This window comes from Miscanthus floridulus, chromosome 8, assembly GCF_019320115.1.
Source record: "Miscanthus floridulus cultivar M001 chromosome 8, ASM1932011v1, whole genome shotgun sequence".
Taxonomy (NCBI): domain Eukaryota; kingdom Viridiplantae; phylum Streptophyta; class Magnoliopsida; order Poales; family Poaceae; genus Miscanthus; species Miscanthus floridulus.
In genome coordinates this window covers 205,232,639-205,255,317 of record NC_089587.1, presented here as the reverse complement: position 1 = coordinate 205,255,317, position 22,679 = coordinate 205,232,639, and the positions used below count along the sequence as shown (strand labels likewise).

The following is a 22,679-nucleotide window of genomic DNA, read 5'->3' as shown; positions in this document are numbered from 1 at the left end:
GCGAGCACGGGCCTCCTCGGCCTCAACCAACACCTCCCTAGCACTCTACGAGCGAAGCGCCATTGATAGAGGTATCATACACTAAGAATGGTGCAGCGCATAGGTGTGGCCATGCACCGCGGTGGGGTCTGGCCGCGACAACACTGACACCGGCGAAAGCACCTAACACCACGCTACCATCACTACCTAGACTCCATGCCTAGCGCATTGGTAACATCCCAGAGGTCCAAGACATACCCGTTCTACTCCCAAACGAGCCGGCCACATACACTGCATCTACACTACGTTCGTTAGAGGCGACCACGCGCTCCGACGAGCCTTGGCCCTAACCGGCTCAATCACCTACCCTAGGAGCAAGAGGACCTCACCAGATATGTGTAGGACAGACTAGAAGATGTTGCGAGGCTCAGCAAGATGGTTGGCCACGAGCGCGGGGTGGCTTCGGTTCACGCCGACTACGGCGAAGGTGTTCCCGGCGACCAACTGCTCCGTCGACGAAACCGCTGCACGGGCAAGTCAACCGAGTCAAGGAGACATAATTGCACCGCTTAATTGAGACAAAGGATCAAGGAGCGACGCCCTAGCCAAGCACCCGCCTCGATGGCCATGGTGGACCACCGCGAGGAGAATGCCCCGCATTACCTCACTGTAGGATGTAAGCTCACCGGGACGACTCCAATCGCTCGCTGACTCACAGGGCTAGTTGGGTGCATGATTAATTAGAAGGAGGTGGACTATGCAAGGCTAATTGGATGGATGATGACATTCGGACTTAAGGGGCCAACGGCGGGGGGAGGAGACTCCAATTGAAGCCCTGACACCGTATGGCTGCAATAGTGGCAAGCTTGGCGCGAAGCTGCACTCCAACTCGGCCTCCAGAAGTGCACAATTACGGAGATGGGTCAGCTCTGTGGGTTTGCCTTGGCGCGGCTCGGCCGGCGCGATTCAAGATGATGGGACGGGAAGCTTGGCGTGGCGCATTTTCTAATTGAGAGAGGACAGCAGCGCAACAGCGATGGCTCCACGTGTGCGTACGAGTCCGGCACAACGATGTGTGACCGCAGCGCCACGACTCGCAAGACGACAGTGGCTCGGCACAGCGTGCCATAGAGGACGACGTCTATTCAGGGAGTCAGTAGCACAGCGCGCGGACGTGATGGCAAGACAGGCGGGTAGGCCACGCGCGTACAACCGCGAAGGGTCAACGGCAGCAGTGACCGCGCGGCAGCGACGGTCAAAGCGCAGTGCAACCGGGTACGCAGCTCGACACGACGGCGAGCATCGTGGCTTAGGCGGACGTGATGGCAGGCAGAGCAGCCAGGAGGACACGACGGCGGCAGAGCAGCCAGGCTCGCTGGCGCGGTGCGCGTGCATGCGTGAGCGTGTGCTAGGGTGCGGCAATGGTGGTGCGGACCCGCGTGGCTGTGCGCACGTGCGCGACAGGGGCAGGCCAGTGTAGCGCCCAAGCCGAACCAAACCCAGTGACCACGGCCAGACGCTGGCACCGATCAATAACGTGTCTTGTAGGCTTTTTAAAGCATCCCAAAAAACCCACCTCAATGCTTCAATTGCTAAACCAACTATTTTATGCTCGAGATGGTATATCAAGCTACTAAAACAAACCCTAAGACCATGCCACTACTTAGCCCAATTTGTTGTGAGAGAAAAATACTGTTTCACTACTTAGCTTTTTGGATAGGGCGTCATTAAGATACTACATATGGCTCCGTTCGCTTCCAACTGATTTGTTGTGAGAAAAATACTGTTCCGACTGAAAAAAGAAGCTGAAAAGTACGGATTATAAGATAAGCGAACGTGGCCATATATTACCGATACGAGCGCTATTTTGGACAATTATCGGTGCTACACGCTTTGGCGGTAACTTAATTTAGCAGCGCTAAATGTGTAGTTGGACGACCTATAAACAAATAAGACCTAGCAAAATTTTTATTTACCCATGTTTAGCCTATCTATACATGGTGTATTAGCATGCTCACAAAATTTTGCGGCGACATGGTGCTGATGTGTATCGAGGCAACAATGGCCGGAACGATGCCTAGGAAGTGTTCGGCCGGTATGGATTATTTACTGTTCATGCTAGAAAACATTGTTTATGTTAGAATGTTGTGAGAGAAAAATACTGCTCCGGCTGAAAAAATAAACCGAACAAGTCGGCTTCTTTTCCAGCCGAACACAGCTTATGAGAGGATGAGAGTGATTTCAAGAGGCAGCTACGTGTCATAGCTGCGTGCGGTGACTGCAGAAGTCGCGGCCGGTCGTCCCCTTTGCCTATGTGCACCAACTACCAGCCTGTTCGGGAGGCCGTATCGTATCGTGGATTATTTACTGCTGGCTGGTTTGGTGTGAGAGAAAAACATTGTTCCCAGCTGAAAATTTACGATCGTTTACGAGCAAGCGAACAGGCTGTGCATTGCCAAACGGTTGCGGTATTGGCACGAAGGGGGAATGTGATAGCTGACAACAGAGACAGATGCAAGTCAGTAAGGCCCCGTTCGCTGGTCTGAACTTTGGCTGAAACTGGCTGAAAAATACTGTTCCGGCTGAATTGTTGTGAGAGAAAAATACTGTTCCGGCTGAAAAAACAAGCCGAACAAGCCAAATTTAAGACAAGCGAACGGGGCCTAAATGTCAAAGCGGTAATATGCATGTTTTTTTTAGAAAACTCTAAGGCTGCGTTCGGCTGACCTCAAACCTGGCTTGATCCACTTCTTTTTTCAGCCGGAACAGTATTTTTCTCTCACAAAATATCAGCCGCTACAGTAAAATTCAGCCGCTACAGCGATTTTTTTGGTTCAGCCGAACGCACAGTAAATGTCTTAGTGTCGCTATAGCGGCCACTATAGCTTGCTTAGATATTTTCTTAGGCTTTGCTAAATGTCTTGGCCCGCTATTTACAGCACTGGTGTTTATAGAACTTTCTTATAAATTACATGTTTCGATGCACAATTAATTAAAAATATCCATGTTTTTTTTATAAAATCGTTAAATGAAAAAGTTTATGCTACATTTCACTATAGCTTAGCTTTTTATTGGAGGTGGCCGCTGTGGCGCTTTCTATTGGAGGTGGCCACTAGCTGCAGCTAAATATCTTAGACCGCTGTTTAAAACCAACCTTGGTTTTAACAGTATTACTCAAAAAAAATTCATATGTGGACTACGTGGGCAATTTTGAATGAAGACAATTTTCATTTTGAAGGTTGATATGCGTGTGATCAGAGAGGTTAGTAACTTAGTCCCTTCATCCTAAATTATAAATTATTTTGGCTTTAGAGAAAGAACGTAGCTAGAAAAGACAGAATGAAATTATAATTTGTCTAACTTAATCCGTTTCAAATTGTAAGTTATTTTAGTTTTATTCTAACTAACTTTTTTTAGTTTTGACCATATTTATCAGAAAATTGTACAAACATACGATATCAAATAAAACTCATTAGAAACATCATGAAATATATTCTTAAGATAAGTCAATATAGTTTTTAATTGAAGGCTATATTTTAATAAAAAATTTCGACTTAGAAAAAAACAAAATAAAGGCTATATTTTAACAGAAGTTAATATATCTTTCTATAAGTTAAACAAAGTTAGACAAATTTAGCTCAGAACAGAACAAAATAACAAAATAAATGCAGTAGACTTGAAGGAGGCTTTCCGTGAGCGATTGTAGCCATAAGGCGCCTACTTCGCTTAAACTGATTCACCAGGTTCAAATGTTCTGATCTATAGAGTTCCCCTCGCTCTCTATATCATTTTTATATAGCACATTGTTTGATGTTTTCACAAACTACGTATATTGATAAATGAATTGCCATAAGATGCTAAATGTTATGCTTTATATATCACAAAAAAGGAACTTCAGCATTTCATGTTCTACCAGGGGAAAATAGACAATTACACAGTATATCGTGCCACTGTGTTTATTGTGATCGACGATCACAAGAAAGCAAATCAAAGATTTATTCTGAGTGTCATTCCCGTCCCTCTCAAGCATCAGCGATAAACAAGTTGCCATGGATTTGCTTCGGAACTAACTGCATCAGCAAAACTGACATAAAACTGCACATCAGCTTCAAATTCACTGAGTTGATGGCTTGCAAGATTGTTTGCTACAAACACAGGCTTAAAATCAATTTGCAGGCTTCTTCTCAGTTGTGTAGGCATAGTACTCTTTGCCGTTGTCCACTCTGGTTGTATTGCCGCCAATGTCCAGCACAGCAGATGTGAAGGCCAGGCAGGAGCCTCCGATGAGGGCTGACTGAATACTCTTTCCTGCCAAAGTGGCATCCAGATTAAGGCAGAAATCGGAGTTGATAGCCAATATACTAGATACAAGCACATACATCAGTACAGACTCAAAGCTGTTCACAACTGACGGTTTCTTGCATTCCATCTTAATGAACAACAAAGTTCACATGAAAATTATTATTATTAACCAGTTATATAAGTTGCACTAGATTTATCTAAACTATCCATCAACCATTGGAATGCAAACTTGTATTTAAGGACCAGTCATCCAGTTGATCAGAGTTACACTAATCCATGGGACAACGCAACTGCATTACTAATTTCTGAAGAAATAGAAATGTGTATTAGTAATAGTTTGCTCAATTGGAGTCAATAAAACAAACAGGGAGCTAATCAAAGTATAAGCATGACAATACTGTCACTGAAACATATACTCCCTCCGGTCAAAAATACTTTACACATTTGACTCTGTATGATCTTTGATGAATATCTTTGACCATTAATATCTTCTAGAATGTATTCTTAAAATCCATCAAAATTTATGAGATTTTGCAAATATTTTCTGATATAAATCTAAACATATATCTTACTTGTTTCCAAACTAAATAATTTGGAAGTTACTTATGTTTGTAGTTTTAAGATTTGACCAACATCTTGTCCTAAACACCATGTTTTAATGACCAGAGGGAGTATGTTCAAAGCTAAATTGCTTATTTGATGCATGAAAATGCTGCGCAGATGCTCACCCACACCATTGCTTATTAGCCCTTATTTCTAACTAAACCTAACTGATGTTACAAGCAACACTATGGTGTTACACTAATTTATCACCACGCACAGTGCTTTATACACTAAGATCATATCTCCACCAATAGAGGCATTTAAGGAAGTTGTAATTGTAACTCGTATTACTAGAGTTTCCAGTGAGAACAAATTGGAGTGAATAAATGTCAAACAAAATCAGTTTCTAAGTAAATGAGCATGCTATATTTTTATTGTATGATAGATATGTGGGGTAATACTCCTATCTCATAATACCAAGATGTTCTACAAATTTAATGGGATGTTATAAATAGTCTGAACCATAGGTTGCATTGCTCGAAGAAGAAACTTGTTTAGCCCAAATGACAGTACTTCTGGAATAATGTTCAGTGTGATCATTTCTAAACTAGAGAACACAAATTGTGACAATAGAGCAAATATTATATGAAACAGTGAAACAACTGTTTGACCCGTATCTGTCCACACAATAACTCTTACTGTGTAGTCACCAGAAGTCAATAGATATAGGAGCACAAACTATGCCATCATCCAAATTTAGGATGAACCAATCCAAATGCTCCAGACACCCAAACGGTATTATTCAATCAAGGTAATCATTGTCAAATCACATATTTGTCTTTGCAACTTACAAAAGAAAATCGGATGCTCTGGAAGTGCATAAGATTGTAAGTAACCATTAACACCGTGCAGTCATATATATAGCGCACCGATCTACACAGACACAATGTGCCAGCTAACCTCAATTGTTACCTATGGATGTTATGTTCATGGGACTATTGCCAAAGCAATGTATAATGGTACAGGAGTTTTTTTTAATTGCTACAAGAGTTATGCCTATTCAGTGACATGAATAAACAACATTTCCAGTGACTCAGAAAAAGATAGAACTAAACCATGCATCGATTTGATCCCAAAATCCCAGTACTATTCCTTCTTTCTTATTTGAGCTTAAGCTTCACTAATTAGACCCAACAATCACCCGTAACCTAGCTGACTTTACCATCACATTATGTGAAATATATGGCAGTAAGTAACAATCACAATTCCCAGTTAACCTCTACATGTCTGCATGCCAGTATCAACAATAAGTAAGAAATTTAAGGCATCAGAAGTGACCAGAAACTAAAGCCAAGTCTTCCCAGGCGCATTTGTTAAAAACTGCAAGTTTCTAACCTCTGTAGCCGCAGACGGAGGCTCCGGCGACGAACGCGCCGACGGCCCCGTTGACGAAGTCGCGCTTCTTGCGCTGGCTCTGCACGAGCTGCTCGACGCCGATGTAGAGGCCTCCGATGGTGGCGAAGGTAGCCCCATAGGTGCCGCACATCTTGAGCGTCCGGATGAGGCCTGGGAGCGCGACGTGGCGCTCCACACGGGGCACGTCGTACCAGGTGGCGACGACGGTGCCCCAGATGGTCCCCGTGGCGAGCCCCGTCACCGCGCCCTTCACCGTCTTCGTCAGCGGCGAGTCCTCCTCCATCGCTTCGCTCCTCCGGTTCCTGCACGACAGGTGCAGCGAATCAAAGCCGCACGTGACTCGGGATCCAGCGAGCCCCAACCCTCGGCACTTGGCAGGAGAGATCGGGATCTAGTGGCAGCGTGCGCTTGGTCTAGGTGGGTGTGGGGGTGAGGCTGTCCGCCGCGTTGGAAGAGGAGTTGAGCGGAGAGGGGAGTGGGTTACCTGTCTCGAGACTGCGCGGTGCGTACCGGCGGCCGCCGAGTGCCGAGGCGGGGGCGGAGAAGGTTGAGGGTTCAGGGGCGGACGGATGGAAGTCTCGGGGTCGAAATGGAATCGCCAATCGCGTCGTCGGCAGCGCCGTAGGAGTGGGGAGCCCGGCCGCCGCGGCGTTGGTGCGGGGTTCCGGGCCTGGTTGGCGCGTGGGCTGCTTCGCTGCTGCGGAAAAGGCTGGTCTGTCTGCATGGGCCTCACAAAGGGACCACGTTAAGAAATTCGGATCAGATGCATAGCAGCGAGTCCGTAACAGACTAGTACATCCAACTTCCTAAAAAAACAGTACATCCGAATTCAACTAATCAATTAATTATCAATTTACTAAGCTGCGCAATTAACTCAGAGCATCTTCAATAGTTTCTAAAAAAAATCAGTTGGTAAATCAAAGAGTTTCCCAAGTGGCTAAAAAAGTTAGGAGCATATTATCTAGCTCCTAAAAGATAGAGGGTAACTTTGCATTAATAATCCTGGATTTTTCCTAAATCCCCCCAACTATTTTTATAGTTTTTTTCTCTCTCGTACTTTTGCATTGGAGACCCTATCCATACTTTTATTCTTTCCCATGCAATTCCACCATCGGATTGGCGGATTGATGCATGCGCAAATGGATCAGTTTTTCCAAGTGCAAAAAGTTTAGGAGTTGAGATAGAGAGTTGTTGGAGAGTGTTTTTTTAATCTTGTAAAAAAAATCAAGATTGGGAGTGAGTTTTGAAAACTCTTGGAGATGCTCTCGGTCCAAGTGGAACACAAAGTACAGACTCTTATCTCAAATTAACTGTGTTTCTGGACGAGACAGTACTTTGTTACTCGTTAGGGCAGTCCCACTGCTAAAAACACATGTAGTTTCTATGTTTATTAATTTATTTACATATAAACTACGTTCCTAATGGATAATTTCTATATTATAGTTTTTATCCAATCACATGTCTTCTCTTTGCATCATGTCCCTATCACATATCTTCATGTTTTGGTTCTCATACAGACATGGTTTTTTATCTAAAAAGAACTATTTCCTCATATCTCTTCTTTAATTGCAGTGTCACGTCACTTTTTTTTGTTTAGGTGGCACCTTAATTAATGAATATAGAAATTATGTAGTTTCTTGGTTGAGAGTGCCCTTAGATTCGTACCTCCGTTCATGTAGAAACTGCATGGTGTTCCAACAAAGATGCAGTAAAGATCTAACTATTTGAGAACTGAGACCCTAAAACTTGGGTCGATTGTCAAGGATGATTGGTTGATGGCGTGGCGGCACTGTTAACCTATTTACACATCATTTAGTACACTATTTTCATTTAATCGACCGTTTACCCCGTTTAAATGGTTGTTTTGCCTGTTTAAATGGTCATGTAATCTAAATAATAGCTAAACGACAAGTGACCGACTTGTTTAGTGTTTAACATTTAGAATAACCCTACAGGGTGGTTCGTGAACTACGAAACCTACCCGGCCAGGTTCGTGTTGTTCATCTTGTTTCTCCTCCCTGCTACCATTCTTCCCCTCTACTGCTAACACACGCTGGGAGCTCCTCTCGAGCGTGACCGAGCGCGTCCGTCGGGCGAGATCCCATGTGCCAGCAGCGCGGGCCGCAACGGCAGGCCACCACCAGGGGTGGGTGTGGGTCGCCGGTCGCAAAGTGCCGCAGCTTTTTTGCCAAAAAAGCTCTCTGCCGACCTTGTCCCGTGTCGGGTTCGAACAGGGGAGATGGTGGATGCTGTGAACTTGTGATAGTAAGGTGATACCTAAACCGATAGGCATCGAGTCCTGTGGCAGTGCCATTCCATTCCATTCCACTCCGGGTGTTAGGATCACGATATATTTTGTTCTTGTGTTTTAATTCAAATAACGAAAGATAAAATTTAGTTTCCTAAAAAAACGAAAGATCAAATTCCATTAAATATTGATGCCTTCCCGTCTTACGAAGCCTGAAATAAGTCATCAAAATGAACTGACATTTCATTCATGTACTGCAAATCTATAAGGGGCCATTTAGATCCTTTCATCTGAATAAATTAAAATCTACTTAATAAATTAGGCTATTTGGCTTAAAATTTAACATTCCACCACTTTTCAAAGTTCACATATAAATCTATCTCAAATTCATAGAGTGGAAGATAAAAATTGATTCTATAGAGCATCATTCTATGTTTCTACTCTGCAACTTATAACACGCTCTTCAACTCGATGCAACACATAAGTACCTTTCTCGTATAGCCAACAATAATATATAAATATAATCTATATACAGCCATATTAGTTTAATTAATATATGTCTAAATTATGATTAATAAATTTAATTCGAAGCATCCAAACGGGGCTAAAGGTTATTTGTCGCATACATGGATAGAAATGATCAAACCTGAGTATAATCCAAGTTGACCTAAATGTACTCAGATATCGTAAATGTAAATCCTTATACAAACAAGCTATTCCCTGATCAAATAACCAGATTTATCTAGCAAACTATATACAATAGATATTAGTTCAGCAAACTAAGAACAGCAGATAACAGATCCTCAAGACAGCACTTGTGTTCTTTTTCATTTCCAGAACTTAATAAACTACAAATAATTGCAGTAAGAGCAAATGAGAAGACCAGACTAATCAAAATTGCAGGAACACCTTCTGGTATCACCGGTTTTTGTAAACTGAAAGGTAAAATCTCTGCTACAAGCAGCTCAAATAGAATCAGGCCTAGAGCAGCTGAACAAGTAGGTGTACCATTAGTTCATACACTTCGGGTCAAGGAAAAAAACTGAGGCATGCAATCTGAACATGCTAGTTTACATTTTGTTTTTCAGCACTGGGAGCTACTAGACATGAGTTTTGTTTTTCAGCACTGGGACTCTGGGAGCTACTAGACATGACAATATAGCAAAAAAAATTGGATGCTACCTTGTACTGAAAACCACAGGGATGATTCACTTGCATTCTAGTCCTGCCTCTGCTGCTCGCCGGGGCTTGTTTTTCCGCCGGCTCCCAATCTGCCTGAATCCATTGGTCCTTGTTGATTCATCACTGCTTGATCGAACAATAGAGTTACTATCTTCTATGACAATATTAGAGCCCTCTTTCAACGGCCTGCCTCTCTTGTTACCACCGGCTGCAGCACTGTTCTTCAGCTTGGCATCATCAACTTCTTCTTGGTCGCCATCGACCTTTTCTACAAAATTTTCGACATCTGCTTGATCGATCTTATTGGCGAAGCGCTTTTGGGGCCTTCCCCTCCTCTTTTTTGCAGGCACAACTTCTTCACCACTGCTACCTTTGTCTTCATGGCTCCTGACAGTGGTTAGCTTCTTCCCTCTCCCTCTTCCTCTACCCATGGATTCAATTTCAGCAGTGCAAATATTGGTCAGTCCAATCACTGGAGCTGCAGGCTCTGTTGAAGCTGCTCCTTTTGTTTTATCTGATTGCTTGTTGGAAATGAAGTACTTCGTCAAGACAACTGGTCCTTTGAAAGTCTAGTAAAAAAAGATATACTAGAAATCTGCATAAACAGAATCAAGGGCATGCTCAGAAATCTGGGTAGTTAAGGACCAAAAATCGTAATGGAGATCGGAGTGTGTATGTAACAATGAACTTCTTTATCCTTCAAAAGAAAAGAAAAGAGAGAGAATGGACTACGAGGTCTATTGAGATCCATGTTAATCGAAAATCGATTCATTCAAATCAAAAGGCACACATATACCCAAATGAAAGCTATATAAAATAGAAAGAAATACGCATCTAATCAAATAAAGTAAAACGAAAAGGAGAGATTTTTTTTAAAAAAAATATATATATGAACGAAACTAAGAATAAGAAACAGAAACAAGGATGTCTATCGAGAATCGACGAATTCAAATCAAACAACATGCATATACCCAATTGGAAGTTACACAAATAGGAAGCAATACGCATCTAATAACTAGATAAAGTAAAAAGAGAGATTTTTAACTTATATATGAACGAAAAAGAAACAGAAACAGGGGCCGATTCAACAGCCGATCCGCTCCATACATTAATGGATTGATGAAAAACAAGAATCTGACCTTCCATAAAGCTTGCGTCTACTCCAAGGAGCGTCATGCACCCCATTTCTCAAGTCTGTTGGCGAAAAGATGGAAACTTTGCCGGCGCTGGAGGAAAAGGAATGCAAAGGACCTAATGGATCGGTGGCAAACTTCGGCTCGCGATGCCGGAAGTACCGCAGATCGGGAAGTCGCGGCAAAGATTGAGATGTGGTGTGCAGGAAGGGAAGTAGGAGGGTTTCTATCAACGAACCGCTAGCGCCCTGGAGTTCTGGATGGTTGAGCTCCAATAGCTGCTGGGGCAGCCGCAGCAGCACACCGGCTGGGGTTAGGGAGGAGAGAGGTTTGGTTCTGCTCCAGGATTTTTTAAATATCTAGCTTGTTGAGGGGCCATTAGCTATTTGTTTATGCTTTTATTTATTTACAGTCTACCAACCGTTGAAAAATGGGGGAGGGGGAGAGTGCTTCGACTGTTTGATTAATTAAAGAAATGGGTGGGCAAGATGGATCCTAGGGACGCGGTTAACTTTTACCATAATGGGATTTTTGTTCCATGTTGGTGGAAGTTATTTTTACCAATACTCCTACGAGGTTAGTTGCCTTAATACCTGACAACCTGACAACCTAGGCCACGGCTTTGTTCCAAGAGAAGATGCCAGCCACAGTTCTCCGATGCGCTGGTTCCAGCTCCAGGTGGAGGAGTGAACAATGCTCCTGTATGAGTGTATGACACCTGGTTTGGGTGAGCCATTTTTTTTTGTGTGTGGTAATTTTGCTACCAAGCAGTAATTTTGTTTAGGCATTATTATTCTTTTCAACAGCTGAATAGTGTTAAGCTTTTGTCTTTCCAAAATTACCACTGGATGCTTTTCGGTGTTTATTGTTTCAACTATACCTGTAATATGAACTGTTACAATCACAGCATTGCTAGCTGTAACTGACTTTAACAGTATCAACAGGTTATAGGGATTAGACAAAGCAAAGCCGACTTCAGCAATTTGCGGCAAGTGGCCGTATTAAATTGGAGTGAATCCTGACACTATGATTATTTTTCTGCCCTTTACTTTGAATCTGAATTCATCTTCTATCTTTCTTTGTCTGAACAATTTCGTCTTCTACCTTTCACAGCTGCCAACTCCGCGGATTTTTACAGTAATGTAGGGTATCCAAATCAAATGTCCCAACCGGGACGAGGTCTGTGCCTGTAGTCCCGTACGCCTGCAACTGCAATGGCACTGTCGTATTCCTGAATGAATATACTGTATCACACACTGTATATATCGACAGGCTGTTTAAAGTGTCGCAGAAAATGTACTCGCTGCCCTTGATGTCAGGTCCTTACTGAGCTACGGAGTATGTTCCCGTTTCTCAAAGCTTGTTTGTAATCTGTTTTTGTTGTTTTGCCCATGCTTGTTTGGACTTTGGACAGCTGTAGGTTGACCCAACCAAATTTTTATGAACGTCTGTACATCCTGCAATAATTCACAGTACTTATACGAAATTCAACAGTGCTTTCTGCCCTGTTCTTTCAGAGAATCTTATTTCCAGATGCTTCCCAAAGAAAAGCCTCTCCAGTTGGACAAGTTCTACAGCTGGACGACTACCGCTGCATCAAGGATTCAGGATGGATGAACGAGGAAAAGCCTGCGTGTCTCATCACTTTCTTTGTGTCTGCATGTGCGTTTCATCAGATGGATGCAGATTACGCTCAGCCTGGGCAACAGATTTTGCAAATAAAGTGAAACAGATTTGGACCACACCCTTGAAGGCACTGCACTGCATTTTTCGTCAGCGTGCCATCTGCCGACAGACAGAGGGGGAAAATGATCTAGGCACGGACGTATTTACAGAAGGGCCAATTATGAAAGCCAGATTTCAGCAAACCAGATTCTGTTTGACAGCCTCTGCTCAATTTAAATTCAGTAGACACCCCTTTAGATTTGAATCGTGTACTTATGATGGAAGGATGACATGCTCAACAACAGCAGGATGACAGTAACCTTGAAAGCTTCCCGATATTATTCAGGTGCTCATGAACTCTCTCATGTTTTCTCCTGTCCCTTAGACAATTTTCCTATTAAGTACTTAGGCATTCCCTTACATTATGATATTTTGAGAAGGGAGGACATTCAACCTCTGGTAGATAAATTGCTTAGGAAAATAGCAGGTTGGAGGGGAAAACTTTTATCTTATGCTGCTAGGTTAGTTCTCATCAAGGCTTGCTTAGCTAGTATTCCAGTTTACCTGCTATCTTTCATCAAATTTCCAAAATAGGCAATTAGGATTATTCATACTCACATGGCTAACTGCCTTTGGAATGATCAACCAGAAGCTCAGTTTCTTTTTTTTTCTCGAACGTGCCATAGTCACGGTTTTCATTAAGCAGAAGTAGAGTTTTACAAATTAAAGCTGGAACGGTAATATTTGATTACCGAACCAAAGACTGACAGAGATCACACAGTTGTGATTTGCAGGACTTAGCGACCAAGTGAAGGATCAAGCCCCTTGGAGACCCTGAGCTCAGTGGCTAAACGGATAAAGAGCGTCGTCCTCGAAGCCAGTGAGGTTCAGCTTCATGGCCACCGGATTGAAGCCTGGAGCGAAGAGCGCCTGAAGGGCCTCTATTTTGGAGGGCGACAACAGCTCAGCGAAGAGGGCCTTGAGACTGTCCAAAGCCACAGGGTCTAGACCCTGCGGCCTATCCGCGATCCCCAGCTTTTGCTTGAGCACATTTTGTGCTTGGAGAGTCGGGTTGGAGGCCTTGGTCTTAGCTGCCAGCCTCCCACTCCGACGCACCACCCTTGAAGGTGTCTTGGACTTTCTCAGCCTCGACGTGCTAAGCAACGGGGTGTCGAGCGGGATGCATACCTGCGCCTCCAATTGTGCCAATAGGGACTGGGCCCTCGATACGGGCGGCGCCGCGTTGTCGGCGCCAAGATGGCCAACCCGCGTTGGCGTAGAAACGGCTGCCTGATCCGCAACGCATCCTTGGTGGCGTGACTTGCGGCATCTCCAGCTCAGGCGACAACGGTGGCGAAACCGTCGTTAGGGAGGCGCCCATCGTAGTAGTGGGGCAGCAAGGTGTTGTTGGTCCCGCTAGTTGGGTCGCAACGAGCGAGGCGGTGAGCTCCTCCAGCATCGGGTCAACCCACACGGGAGGCCCCGCGCCCGCGTAGGGCTCTAAGATCAGCGGGTCCGGCTCAGGAAAGCAGGTAGCAGCAGCGGTAGGAGCTTCGCCCGGCGCCGTCGGAGCGGTCCATGCCAACCTCCCTAGACGCCTTCGTCGTTGGTGTCGCTGGCCGCCGCTGGCAGTAACGTCGCTGTCCGGCACGGTCGCACCAGTGCGACCTGAAGCACCGTGGTCCACCGGCCGAGCAACGGAGCTGCTGCTGGGGTCACAGTGACCCTCCCTGGTAGCACAGCCGGCTGGTGCGGTGGTTTTCGGCGCCGCAGCGCTGGCGGTGGCCTTGCCGCGGTCGGCTACAACGTCGCCGTGGATGTCGGTGTTGTGTAGCACCGGCTATGTCCGGCGTCTCTTCCGCTGCCACCTCGTTCGCCGTCGCCGTCGCCGCCTTCGGCCGACAGACGCTAGAGCAAACAACGCAGGCGCGGCTGTACCCGCCTCCACCGGACCACCGTTGGTGGGTGGCCGAGTGACCGAGGTAAGGTCCCAGGCAAGCGGTCATGGCCGGCCGCGTATACCAGCAGCTGTAGGAGGCCTCCGCCGCTGGCCACCACCGTCCACTGTCAGAGCACAAGGCCGCTTGCAGTCCCTGGCCAGGTGCCGTAACTCATGGCAATGCAGGCATCTTGGCGGCAGACGGCAGGTGGCAACCCTATGGGTGTATGACAGGCAGTTGAGGCACCTGTCACGTAGCGTGTCCTGGAGGCGGCGACTTTGATGACACCAGCCCCGGAGGTCGTCGGCAACGACCTACTAAACCTGACGATGGTACTGCGAGGCTGAGACGCCCAGCACCTCTTGCCACCCATCATGATCCGGCGAGGAGGCCCTTCGGTAGGGGCCAAGCCGACTGTGCAGTAACCCCACCGCATTCGCCGGAGATGCCCTGCGTGGTGGGTGCGACGAGGAGACGATGGGGTGTGCCGGGCGCTGGGCCTGACGTGTTGGCACATCGGCGTCAGGTGCGGTGGACCTGCGGCGAGGACCCAGCCGCTGGTGCACCAAAATCCGCTCCACGGCCGGGGTCTCCATCGCGGGAATGGAGCGATGAGTCCCAGGGCCGGCGTTCGGCCTCACGCGCCTTGGTCGACGACTCCCATGCACGGAAGCCTCGTTCGCGCCGAATCGACTGGGCTGGTGATGCCTTCCCTTGCGCATGTGCCTGTGCTTGCGGCACCCAAGATCCGCATCGGGTGCGGAGAAGCGGCGCCGGTGGGTTTTAGGGACTCGCTTTCCGAGACTCAGGTGAGCCGGCACACGCCGGGCCATGCCAGAGCCACCCACAGTCCTCTCCCCATGGGAAGGAGCACCGCGAGGATCTCGCTGTTGCCTCCTGTGATGAGACCGCAAGGAGCGCCTAGCGAGCATGCAACCACCGCTAGGACTGCCCCTGGAGTGGGAGCCTGGGACGGCACCAGCTCCCTAACCGGAGAAGGTCCCCACGGCGACGGCCTGCGGACCGCGTCGAGGTAGGGAGTTGGTGAGGCCATCGGTGTGGGCTCGTCGTCGTAGTCATCGTGGAAGCCATCGTCTGCCCACCGGCGGAACTTGGAGCGGCCCTCCGAGGCACCACTGGGGTAGAACGGTGCGGCGTCGGGAGAGAGGGGTGAGCCATGGTCGCTGGAGGTGGAGCAGGGCACCGGATCCACTGGAGGGCTCAGGACCCGCTGATGCCCAAATTCATGGGATGCACGAGATGAAGCCGGCGGCGGCAGCGGGCCACAGCGCTAGGGAGTAGCCCGTGGAGGTGGAGAGGCACCCATAGGCGGGGATGGGGCCTTGGCCACCGGATCTGGGCGTGGGGGCCGTGGGTGCCGGATTCGGCTTCGCCGGCGGCGGGAATGGCGCGGCGGCCGCGTGGCGGCCTTGCACGTGTCATCCCCCGCGCATGGCTAGGCAGGGGAGGGGAGGGGGCCGAGGGGAGGGGATGGGAGGGGAAGGGGAGGCGGGCGCCGGGGCCGGGGCGGCCGCCGGCGCCGACGGCGGTGGTGCGGGGGTGGCCGTCGGGGGCAGGCGGAGGGGAGTCCTCGGTTCCATCCTTGCAAGTCAGAAGCCCAGTTTCATTTGGTTAACTGGGACTCAGTTAGTATGCTTAAGGAGTTTGGAGGTTTAGGTGTTCCCAACTTAAGGGATCTGAATATCTGCTTGTTGGCTTCTTGGTTGAAGAGGTACAATATAGATGAGAATAAAACTTTGGAAACAGACGATTGACCACAAATATGGTACTGATAGGCCTAATATCTTTTGTAGCAATACTGTTGGTAGTTCTAGCTTTTTTAAAGGCATGATATGGGCTGCTAAGGCAGCAAAGATGGGATATAGATGGCAGATAGGTAATGGGAAAAAGTCAAATTCTGGGAAGATAATTGGTTAGGATCATCTAGTTTAGCAATCCAGTTTTGGGATAGAGTGAAATACACTGGCGGCCCTTTAACTTGTCGGCCTGTGCCAATCCAGTCCACGAACTTGCAAACACGGAAAATAGACCCCTGAACATGTCAAGTTATTCATCGCAGGTCCATTTCCCATCTGGCGCGGCCTCCAGACGACGTGGCAATGCCAGCGTGGCGGACGAAGCACGTGAGCCGCACGTTTCAACGGGCCTGCCACGCTCGCTTGCCGACAGTACGCGGTCAGCTTGCTCATCGTCGATGGCCGCCGACCGTTTTTGCCACCCTCGCGCGTGCTGACGCGCAGCTGCTTCGGTGGCGTTCGCAAGCAGGAGCTGGAGTACCTGGAAGCTGCGTCCCCGCCGTTAAAGCACGAAGCCACCGGCTGTCTCCCTCTTTCTCCTTCCTCTGCTCATCGCCGAGCTCCTCAGTTCGCCGGCCAATTCGTCGCCACCAAACCATCATCGTCTAATTCCTCTTGCTAGTCGAATCGCCTGCTCCTTGCGCACCCATCCGACCCGCTCACGCCGCCCTCGCTGCCGGAATTGGCCCACGTGCTGTTCCCGCAGCGGCGGCTCGCCATAACCGCCGTGGACAGCTCCACCGTGGCCAGCCTCCGCCAGAACTCCTCTCGCCTCACCGTTGGTTGTTTTAGCTCCTCTTTGATGCCTCCATGCTGGCACCGCGTGTGCTCGCCTGCCGGCACCGCGTGCGCTCGGCCGCGGCACCGCTCTCGCCCGCCGGTGCTGCCACGCTCGCCCGTCGGCACCGTGTGCGCTCCTCCGCGGCACGGCGCTCGCCCGCTGGGCACTGGCTCCGCGCGCTCACGTGCTTGCTGTCGCGTGTGCTTGCCGGAGCCGCCGCGCTGGCCCGCAGGTGCCGCCATGCTCGCTCGCTGGTGCCGCCGCGCTCGCCCGCCGGCTCCGTGTGTGCTCCTCCGTGGCACGGCGCTCGCCCGCTGGGCGCTGGCTCCGCGCACTCGTGTGCTTGCTACCGCGTGCGCTTGCTGGCAAAGGTGCTTGCCGGCAGCGAGGGAGAGGTGCTGGGGCATCTCCATGCCCTGACGCACCCGTGGAAGGAAGAATCAAGGCCGTAGACGGTCTGTGGCTGCCAGGCCACGTGCGACCGCGGTGTTGCCGGCTTGAAGACAAGCGGCTCGACGGCGAGCAGCTCAGGCGACGGAGGAAGTCCTAGAAAGGGATCGACGCGTACTGCAGGTGACGGAGAGGGCGCTGACGTTCTTTTCTTGGGTCGCGAAGGGGTGGAGCGGTAGGACGCAGCGGTGGCACAGCTTCTGCTTGCGGTCATGGCGGATGGCTGCGGCGGCAACCAGCATTCTGACGCGACCTAATGATGAAAAGGACAAACGGAGAGCCGATTAGCATGGAGGCATCAAAGAGGAGCTAAAACAACCAACGGTGAGGCGAGAGGAGTTCTGGAGGAGGCTAGCCACGGTGGAGCTGTCCACGACGGCTATGGCGAGCCGCCGCTGCGGGAACAGCGCGCGTGGGCCAATTCCGGCAGCGAGGGCGGCGCGAGCGGGTCGAATGGGTGCGCAAGGAGCAGGCGATTCGACTAGCAAGAGGAATTAGACGATGATGGTTTGGTGGCGACGAATTGGCCGGCGAACTGAGGAGCTCGGCGGTGAGCAGAGGAAGGAGAAAGAGGGAGACGGCCGGTGGCTTCGCGCTTTAACGGCGGGGACACGGCTTCCAGGTACTCCAGCTCCTGCTTGCGAACGCCACCGAAGTAGCTGCGCGTTAGCACGCGCGAGGGCGGCGAAAACGGTCGGCGGCCGTCGGCGGTGAGCGAGCTGACTGCATACTGCCGGCAAGCGAGCGTGGCAGGCCCGTTGAAACGTGCGGCTCACGGGCTTCGTCCGCCACGCTGGCACTGCCACATCGTCTGGAGGCCGCGTCGGATGGGAAATGGACCTGCGGTGAATAACTTGACAAGTTCAAGGGTCTATTTTCCACGTTTGCAAGTTCGTGGACCGGATTGGCACAGGCCGATAAGTTAAAGGGCCGCCAGTGTATTTCACTCTTTGGGATATATATGTTTTGGTCAATGATAAATCTCAGACTGTTTTTGATTTATGGGATGGAATAGATCTGAAGTGCACCTTTAGAAGAGTAGTAGATGATAGATTGATGCATAGATGGCATGAGATTATTCAGTTGGCTTCCACTATAGTTTTCACAGAAGAAGAAGATGCCTTGATTTGGACTTTTAATTCTAGAGGGATCTATTCTTCCCAGTCTCTCTATAAAGTTATTAATTTTAGAGGTGTGAAATCTGTTTTTGTTCCTGCAGTATGGAATCTTAAAGTTCCCCCAAGAGTTCATTTTTTTCTCTGGCTTTTATCTAAGAATAAGGTGCTAACCAGAGACGACTTAGGTATTAGGAAAAAGGTAGAAGATCCTACCTGTCTGTTTTGCTGTGAACTAGAGTCTGTGAATCACCTATTTTTTGAACGTGTGGTGGCCAAGCAGCTTTGGCCTGACATTTCTGAAGTAATAGGCAGGAGAGTAGGGACTGACTTTCTATCTTTAGGTCTAATGTGGATTAGCAATAAAAGATTTGCAGTAGACAGTATGATTTGTGATGCTGCCCTGTGGGGGCTTTGGAAATTAAGAAATGATACTCATTTTCAGGGTGTAGTCTGGAGGAGTGTACTCTCCCTCCTGCGCTCGATCTTAGCTATGATCACAAGCTGGACGTTGCTGTGCCCGATGGAGAAAAGACCAGAACTAAGTTTGAAGCTGGAAAATTTCAGGAAGCTGGCTTTCAGCTGCCCAAGGTTGACTGGTTGAACCAGGTGAAGAACGACTGGGATAAACTTCTATACAAATCAGCTTTGGACTGAAAGGAGAAGAAGTTTCCAGAGGAGGTGGAGAAGATACTGGTGGATGCCTCAGATCAGAGTCTGGATGCTACTGCTGGGAATTGGATCAGTTTTCTGAACTTCGAAAAGGAGTGGAATATGTAATCCTCTCAGTGTTATCGGTTCTATCTTGTGGTGAAAGGGTGGAGTGAGTTGAGTTGGAGTTGATTGTAATAATCTGTTGGGTGAGGATCATCGAATGCTTAAACCTGTTAACTCTGGTCCTTGTGATAATGCAATGGCCGGGGTTTTTTGGCCCTGAAATTCTAAAAAATATATTATTCAGGTGCTCATCATGCATTTTCCCGCACCTGAAGAAGGTATCCTTGAAAACCAACATTGTACCTGAGTCTATAGCTGTCCGCCAAAGACGATACAGAATAATATATTTTTGATTTTATTTACAGGGTTATGTACATCTCAGTTATTCAGTCATCATTGGTCATGAAGGTCACTTCTCACCAGCTTGACAATAAAGGAACAAATCATGAAAAGACATTAGTACAATCTATAATAAAAAGATCTCAAGTAATTTAAGTTTCAGATTTCAGAGTGACAGATGCCATACCTGAAACACATAACATGCTTGGATCGGTAAGTATAGTGACTGCTTACAGGTAGAGCATGAGTTGATAAGCATTTTTGCCTGGGAAATATGAAATATCTGGAAGAAACTTGATGCTAATCATAGTATAGTACAAATAGATACTAGATTACCTGGTCATGATGGAAATGAGATTTTTAATAAAGCCTGAATTTCGAAGTCAACACTACATCGGTTTTAAGTTTTTTTTTTTTTTTGTGTGTGGGTGTGGGGGGTTGGAAGGAGGGGATCAAGAATTCAAAATACATTATACAACACACACAGTTACACTATTCCAATACAACAGAGGAGCACACATTTGCAGGATAAGAAAATACACACCATGGTGGCAGTATTTAAATACCATGCTTTGTTTGTCACTAGAATTTTTGCAAACTCTCATACAGTGACCATAATGCTAGTTTGGCAAGGAATTAATGAATTTAACAATAATTTCTACCATCTGGGCATCAAAAGCAGGACCCTCCATCTGGAAGTGCCCAGCTCCTTCAATCAAGTGTGTATCAACCCGTCCAGCTGCAGATTTGAGCTTGTTTTGCAATTGTTTCACACTGGTGAAGCCATCTTTGGTCCCCATTGTTGAGACATCCAGTTATTCAGTCTGTCAGGCTTGTATTCAGGCTTGTATTCAGTCTGTACTCGTCCTGCAGTTAGCTTAGCTTCTCGTTGTGGTGACTGACGTCGCCCACGATCATGCGCACCACGCACCCCCGGCTGTAACTTGTATATATACTCAATGAGATGCAATACTACGGTCGTTGGCCACATTCTCATTCTCTACACCCATGATGAAAAGCTTTGGTTTTTCAGACTTGAGTATAGCATCATGATGCCTTCCGAATAGGACTGAGGCCATCAGACCAAATGGGTACCCGATGCTAACGTAACCAATCACCTCGTCCACTTTATCAACTGCAGATCCGGCAATTGGTGCCCCTGCATCAGGGAATTATTGTTAGACACATGCCTAAACACAATACAACAGCTTCATAAATGACAGGAGAAGACTTGTATGCAGAATACCACGTCTTGATTCTTCAATGCAAACTCAACCATCTTGTTCATCTCCATCAACTAGCTCACTGACAATTGCAGTGGATAGGATCAACTTAGTCGCAACCACTACATACAGCCATACAGGAAGCAGACATCCAGGTTACTTTACATTTCTAGGAGGATTTGCTGAAATATTGTGTAGATTACTTAACAGGAAACCTTTTGCCACTACTTTCCTTAAGGATATCTGACAGAAATTTAGGTCCCTAAATAAAATTAGATGAAATATTAATGCCTATCTGCTAATTACAGATTCAAGTTTGGAGTATACAGACTGAAACGCAGAAATTTCACGAGGACAACGTTTGAGCTTCCTATTTGAATGCAGCAAATTCATCAACAGCTACTATTTGCTTACTAGCCCGAATGAGTACCAAGAGAATTGTCATTTGCACATTCAAATTGACCAAAAACAGCTTCATAAGAGCGAAGCTGTTTGGTCAATTTGACTGATTAACGCTCCCATGAACTGAAAAGAAAAGGTACGGATCGCGACAGGGTTTCGCCACATCAGGGAGAAGCGAAAGAGTGGAACCTACCAGCTGAGGATCCGACGAGGAGGAAGCCGCGCGGCTTGATGTTCTCTGCGACCCATCGGCAGACGGCGACGACGTCCCCGACCTCGGTGGAGCCCGTGAGCGACGCCCGCCCCGTGGACCGGCCGGCGCCGCGCATGTCGAAGGTGACGGCGGTGTACCCCCGCCGCGCGACGCCCTCCGCAATCCCCCGCAGCAGGCCCTGCACGCCGCCGAGGATGGTGTAGGGGTGCACCAGCAGCACCGCCACGTCCTCCCCCGGTTCCGGCTCCGCCCCGGACGCGGGGGGCTTGAACAGCCGCACGCTCAGCTTCGCGCCGTCCCCCGTCTCCACCGTCGTCCACTCCATCTCGCTCGCTCGCCCAGTCCACCTCGGTTAGGCACCGTTCGGATGTCGAAATTTTTGGCGAAATATTACGATAGTATTTTCGTTGTTATTTAGTAAATAGTATTTAATTATAGTTTAATTAGTCTTGAAAATTCGTCTCGTGGATTTCGTCTAAACTGTGTAATTAGTTTTATTTTTTATTTATATTTAATGCTTCATACATGCGTTCAAAAATTTGATGCGATAAAAAATCTTGAAAAATTTGGTATTTTAGAGTAGAACTAAACAGGCCCTTAGTTCAGCAGCTCCCCCTCTGTCTCGAACTCTCGATCTGATCTGTCCGCTGCTCTGCTGGTCGGGTGCTCCGGGTCTCGGCTCGGGAATCAGATCCTGTGCGGTCGGGTAAATCAGATCCTCTGCAGTCGTCGGGTAAATCAGATCCTCTGCAGTCGGGTAAATCAGATCCTGTCCTTATCGACTGTCTTCTGCAGTCACCAATCTATGCTGTCTATTTTTCATCCAACCATGAGTCCGTTACTTTACCAAACTCGCACACACCACAGCTGGCCCATCTTAATTCTCAGCCCAAGACGGCGCGCTCGGTCCTTCGCCTTCGCGGCTTCACCGTCGTCTTCCTCGAGGAAGACCCAAGTTCTGGCTGGCCATGTAGGGCCTTGCAGTGGCAGTGGCAGGCTTGTGGCTGCATCTGCTGCAGTCCTGCAGCCGACCTACGTACGGGCTACCACAAACCTCAGTCCCCCTAATAAAAAAAACAAAAAGGGCATCGGTCACGCACTGGTGTGTCTAAATATTCCATATTCGATCTGAGAGAAATTTTAGAAGTGACTAAGGTTCTGTTTAGATTCCAAAAATTTTCATCCTAAAATGTCACATCAAATCTTGTGGTAC

General features: G+C 47.8%; 3 protein-coding genes across 3 annotated transcripts; 1 reads left to right on the top strand and 2 right to left on the bottom strand.

The window, feature by feature from the left end:
• Nucleotides 1-3,834: 3,834 nt before the first annotated feature.
• On the bottom strand, nt 3,835-6,909 carry LOC136474675 (outer envelope pore protein 16-3, chloroplastic/mitochondrial-like). The gene is made up of 3 exons (XM_066472239.1): nt 6,725-6,909; nt 6,220-6,542; nt 3,835-4,287 (listed from the first exon to the last, which is right to left on the bottom strand). The coding sequence occupies exons 2-3, from the start codon at nt 6,521-6,523 to the stop codon at nt 4,145-4,147; spliced, it is 447 nt and encodes a 148-aa protein (XP_066328336.1). The 5' UTR covers nt 6,524-6,542; nt 6,725-6,909; the 3' UTR covers nt 3,835-4,144.
• An 8,834-nt stretch (nt 6,910-15,743) lies between these two features.
• On the top strand, nt 15,744-16,346 carry LOC136470522 (uncharacterized). Its single transcript, XM_066468343.1, has 2 exons — nt 15,744-16,054; nt 16,223-16,346. Exons 1-2 carry the CDS (start codon nt 15,744-15,746, stop codon nt 16,344-16,346), a joined length of 435 nt encoding a protein of 144 aa, XP_066324440.1.
• A 3,733-nt stretch (nt 16,347-20,079) lies between these two features.
• LOC136474674 (uncharacterized) lies at nt 20,080-21,791 on the bottom strand. The gene is made up of 3 exons (XM_066472238.1): nt 21,446-21,791; nt 20,638-20,786; nt 20,080-20,427 (listed from the first exon to the last, which is right to left on the bottom strand). Exons 1-3 carry the CDS (start codon nt 21,789-21,791, stop codon nt 20,248-20,250), a joined length of 675 nt encoding a protein of 224 aa, XP_066328335.1. The 3' UTR covers nt 20,080-20,247.
• Between the last annotated feature and the right edge of the window lie 888 nt (nt 21,792-22,679).

Bases quoted from the DNA above. Each gene is read 5' to 3' on its own strand.
- LOC136474675 (XM_066472239.1), bottom strand. From the start codon at position 6,523: ATGGAGGAGGACTCGCCGCTGACGAAGACGGTGAAGGGCGCGGTGACG. The intron at 4,288-6,219 runs GTTAGAAACTTG...CCACTTTGGCAG, and splicing joins CTCCGTCTGCGGCTACAGAG to GAAAGAGTATTCAGTCAGCC.
- LOC136470522 (XM_066468343.1), top strand. From the start codon at position 15,744: ATGGGGCCTTGGCCACCGGATCTGGGCGTGGGGGCCGTGGGTGCCGGA. The intron at 16,055-16,222 runs GTTAGTATGCTT...TATCTTTTGTAG, and splicing joins ATTTGGTTAACTGGGACTCA to CAATACTGTTGGTAGTTCTA.
- LOC136474674 (XM_066472238.1), bottom strand. From the start codon at position 21,791: ATGGAGTGGACGACGGTGGAGACGGGGGACGGCGCGAAGCTGAGCGTG. The intron at 20,787-21,445 runs GTAGGTTCCACT...TCCCTGATGCAG, and splicing joins CCTCGTCGGATCCTCAGCTG to GGGCACCAATTGCCGGATCT. The intron at 20,428-20,637 runs ATGGGTGTAGAG...GATGTCTCAACA, and splicing joins AAAAACCAAAGCTTTTCATC to ATGGGGACCAAAGATGGCTT.